This window comes from Melanostigma gelatinosum, assembly GCF_949748355.1.
Source record: "Melanostigma gelatinosum genome assembly, chromosome: 17".
Lineage (NCBI taxonomy): Eukaryota > Metazoa > Chordata > Actinopteri > Perciformes > Zoarcidae > Melanostigma > Melanostigma gelatinosum.
The window spans coordinates 5,061,351-5,065,974 of NC_136650.1; the positions used below are offsets into that span (position 1 = coordinate 5,061,351).

The 4,624-nt window shown below is 44.7% G+C and overlaps 1 protein-coding gene across 1 annotated transcript; it reads right to left on the minus strand.

Moving 5' to 3' along the window:
- Positions 1-2,253: 2,253 nt before the first annotated feature.
- Positions 2,254-3,750, minus strand: gja9b (gap junction protein alpha 9b; the record flags this gene model as incomplete). Its single annotated transcript, XM_079288590.1, has 1 exon — positions 2,254-3,750. The coding sequence occupies one exon, from the start codon at positions 3,748-3,750 to the stop codon at positions 2,254-2,256; it is 1,497 nt and encodes a 498-aa protein (XP_079144716.1).
- Positions 3,751-4,624: the final 874 nt, after the last annotated feature.

Below are 4,624 nucleotides of genomic sequence, written 5' to 3' on the forward strand. Positions count from 1 at the left end.
CCTGAATTGACTGGTGAACCAGAAGAAGTTAAAAGGCCAAGATGAGAAGATATAATGTTGGTCAAATACTGTGGTCCAAATAAAATTAATTCAGTTTTATTGGCATTGAGATATAGAGAGTTTGACTAGAATATTCAAACAATTCCGAATCTCACAAGACAAGAGCAAAAACAAGATGAATGTGTTCTCCTTTCTTCGTTGCTGTCATGTAAACTGTCTTGTGACCCCTAAGATTGATCTCTGGAGCTGTAGGTGGATGCAGACTGTCAGAAGTGTTACTATTTTGAAAATGTATCACTGATTGTGTTACTATGGTAACTGAAGCAAGGTCCACTGGAGGCTGTTTAATAATAGAGTGCAGTGATGAGATGAACGTGTTCTACATTTATAATATTAGTAATTTCCTGCCACGTTTTTAATATTTTGTAACACTATATTGAACGTAATTTTCTTTTCTTTCTCGGAACTGAATCACGCTGCAAGCAATCGGTCCATTTTGTAGCCTCAGATGGCTTAATTGTTGCTGAAAGAGCACTCTTAACGTGCATTTATTAATATAGCTGTATAGTAGTAGTGTGATGGCAATAACAACGAAAATAATGATGTGGCCTGCTGTACATGTGTTAAGTAGTAGCCTATGTAACGTAGCCTATAAAACAATCAATACATATAGTAACATATACTAACAATGATAATAATATACTGTGTTGTCAAACTTGTATTCAACTTGTTTATCTGCTTTTTATATGTTGTGCTATATATTGTGATGACTTCCATAACAGGACAACTACGTTTATTTAACACAAGTAGGAAATGGCATTTAACACGCAAGCTATTTAAGTAGAACTTCCACCGTGCTACCGCAATACAGAGTGGACATGCACGGCCAACTGACGTTGTTAATACGGGACCCTAACCTCCATGGAAGGAAAATGTGTGACAATTAAATCAATGACTTCGGTAAATTAGGCTTAGTGTTTGAAAAGAATGAACCAAACATCTCTCTATATTTTTCAATTGTCATTATTTATTGCTTCATGAACTACACATGCTCACTTTTCTATTACATACAAATAACAAGTAAATACATGATGTATACAACTTGGTTGCAAATTAACCATCAACATCAAATATCAGATGAAATAACCTGCATTAAATACATCCGTATCTGGCACCCTGCGTCACTCTCTGTCACCCTGCGTCACTCTGCGTCACTCTCTGTCACCCTGCGTCACTCTCTGGCAGTTTGTGTCACCTACTGACATACATATACATATAAGCAGAGGAAGAGTGAAGCTATTTTCAAACATGTATTTTTGGATTGGACATTTTATGGGTTTTAATTTTAATTTTAATTTTTTATATATATATATATACTTTTAAATGATAATAAAATGGATGATTTATTTTCATTATTTTAGCCGATTGTTGTAAATGACTATAAAATTAATAATTTGGAAAGTGTATTATGTTCCATTTTGTTGCAAAACCAGCAAAATCATACTTAAATAAAATGAATGAGAAACAAAAAAGTACAACGTACTTACTCTAAGGATGCATACAGAGAACAGGGGGCTCCGGTGACTCAACTAAAATCATAAAACTGATTTATGGAAGCTGATCTGTAACAACAATGGGTGTTCTCAGGAAATGTGTCTCCGCCCCCTCAGCTCCGCAGCTTCTTGACGGTTGCCGAACTATGCTCGCCTGCCACAGCTGAATCTTTCCGCTGAGTGACACAGACTGCCGCTGAGTGACGCAGACTGACGCTGAGTGACGCAGAGGTGCCAGTGCCACAAGAAGGATCTCGGCCCTGCACAGATATTTAGCACTTCTCTCCCACGTGACCCATCAGCGTCACTGATTTAAAAGTATCCGGTTGCGTAACCGCACGTTGTGACCTGAAACAACATTATAGATTTGCGGTTCAGTTTTCCATTCCCCCCTAATCATTCAGACAGTCGAATCATTAAATGTCCATCTGAATCTCTGTAACAGACCAGTGTACTAAGACTGAACAGTCCATTGTGGTCTGCTCACCTGGTAAAATCTGAAAAGTGGATGTTGGATTGCAGAGTTATTGGAAATCAAGGTTGCTTCTTTGGAGTCGATAGCATAATCTCCACAGCAACGAGTAACAAAGGCCTTTTGTGCTTGTTTCAATGTCTTTAAAATAACTCTAAATGTGTGAAAAGTGCCCACACCTGGCTAATCAAGAGTTACTGTTGCCATGTCGACGAGCGTACAGTCTGTTTATATCTGCAGATCAGTTGGGGCCCTTCTGCTGCTGCTGCTCACCGCCGACACTCTGCGGTTCGGAGAGGAAGCGATGGGGCTTTTGCTCTCCCGGCTGTGTCGAGACACTGAGCTCAGCTCCCCTGCGGAGTCCGGGCTCTGAGACCTGCTCGGCCTCTTAATGTCTGATTTGGAGAGCATCCTCGCTCTGGGTCCCACGCAGCTGCTGTGCTGCTTCATGCTGTTGTTCCCGTGGTAGGAGTCTCCGCTGTCCGAGCCGTTGCCCTCCACCAGCGTTGAGCAGTTCGACGGTGGACTGACCCTCTGCGACTCCCTCGCAACGCCCGACATCGTTGTGCACGATGAGGCGTCCGCCACGGGGTGGGTGGGGTACTCTGGGCTGGCGCACTCCATGCGCTCACGACGGGGTGAAGACTGCTCCTCCTGTTTGTCCGCAGGAGGGGAACGCGTCTCGCTGCTCGTGTTGTTGGAGTTGCTGTTCTGCTCCGTGGGGCTCGGCACTCCCTCCTTGCCGTCCTTATGGCCGTCCGGCTTTGCGCCAGGGTCCCCTTTTATCGGGACGAAGGCAAAGGAGGCGTTAAGGAGAGGGTAGGTGGGCCCGTTGCCCTGCATCTTCAACAGCAACGTGTATCCACACGGCGCCGTGGGGACCGTGGTCTTGCGACCCACGGACGTGCCTACGCAAACCTGATGCACGACCGAGTTCTTCTTCGACTTGTCGACGTAATACTCGTCGAGGTCGGCCTTCAGGTGCGGGTAGTAGTCCAGGATGCCCGTCTTGAGCTTCTTGAATCCCAGGTGCATGATCTCCAGGAGGCTGAGAAAGAGCGAGAGGCAGGCGATCCCTTGCATGAACACCATGAACACGGTCTTCTCGGTGGGCCTGGAGACGAAGCAGTCGACCACGTTCGGGCACGGCTCCCGCTCACACTTGTAGAGAGGGTGCAGCCGGTGTCCGTAGAGGAAGTACTGACACACCATGAAGCTGACCTCCACCACTGAGCGCGTGATAATGTGGACCAGATAAGTGCACAGCAGAGAGCCCCTGAGCGGAGCCTTGTTGAGCTTCCCCTGCTCCAGCTGCTTCATCTCCTTCTCGATCCTCCGCCGCACCTCCACCAGCTCCGCGTCCACCTCCTCCAGCTCCCGACGGAGAGCCACCTTCTTGCAGTGGCGCTCCTTCTCCAGAGCCCGCAGCTGGTAGATGGCGTGGCCCATGTACACCAGGGAGGGCGAGGACACGAAGATGACCTGGAGCACCCAGTAGCGGATGAGGGAGATGGGGAAGGCCTGGTCGTAGCAGACGTTTCGGCAGCCCGGCTGGTCGGTGTTGCAGATGAAGTCGGACTGCTCGTCGTTCCACACGTCTTCCGCCGCGATGCCCAGCACCAGCATCCGGAATATGAACAGGATGGTCAGCCAGATCTTGCCGACCATGGTGGAGTGGATATGCACCTCCTCCAAGATCCCTCCAAGGAAGTTCCAGTCTCCCATGTTTTACATTGGCAGAGCTGTAACGGATGAGGGAATAAAAATCAAAGTTATGATTGTTGATGAAACCTGATTAAAGACTGGATTTCAGAAGGCGATAATAAGGTTGATATTTGGGAGTTTTAAAAATCTGATGATACAGATGGCAATAAAATGGCTTTAATTAACCATTTGCTCCACAGTGAGTATTTTTTTACACTTGCTACTTTAAGTACTTTTCTGATAGTACTTATGTACTTTTAAGATCAAAGTTTGAATGCAAGACTTGTAACAGAGTATTTCCACACTCTGGTACTAAGATTAAAGATCCAAATACTTCTTCCACCATTGCTGAGCACCTTAACCCCAACCCATCAGACATGAATTAAAATGCTCCAGTACTAATCTTAAATTGTTGCATTAGGCATTTTGTATCATTTTTATGTACACTAACATTCAGCAGCATTTCAATAAAACGATATAAGATATATTGGTAACATTGGGCATCACCAATCATCTCAGAATCAAATACAAATCAATAATTGTAATGATGTTTTTATTAAGAAACAGTTTTTTCCTACAACAAAAGACACAATAAAATGCACCGTATGACGCTGATCTAATTAGCTCACTGTACTAATGTAACAGGATGACTTTAACAAAAAGAGTTAAGTCGACTTACCTTTCATCTTGGATATGAAATGTAACATTAAAGGCCTTTTGGCAACAACGCTGCTGAAAGCAATCCTACAAGCACATCGTTTATCTTCTTTATCCTCTTCTAAAAAGGTCAAACTTTCAACACCGGGAGAGACTTCTCCCTCCACTGTTGGTGAATGCTGGACACTAACAAATGATCCCTGCTGGCTGTGGTTGTTCACAACTTATAGCCTGTGAA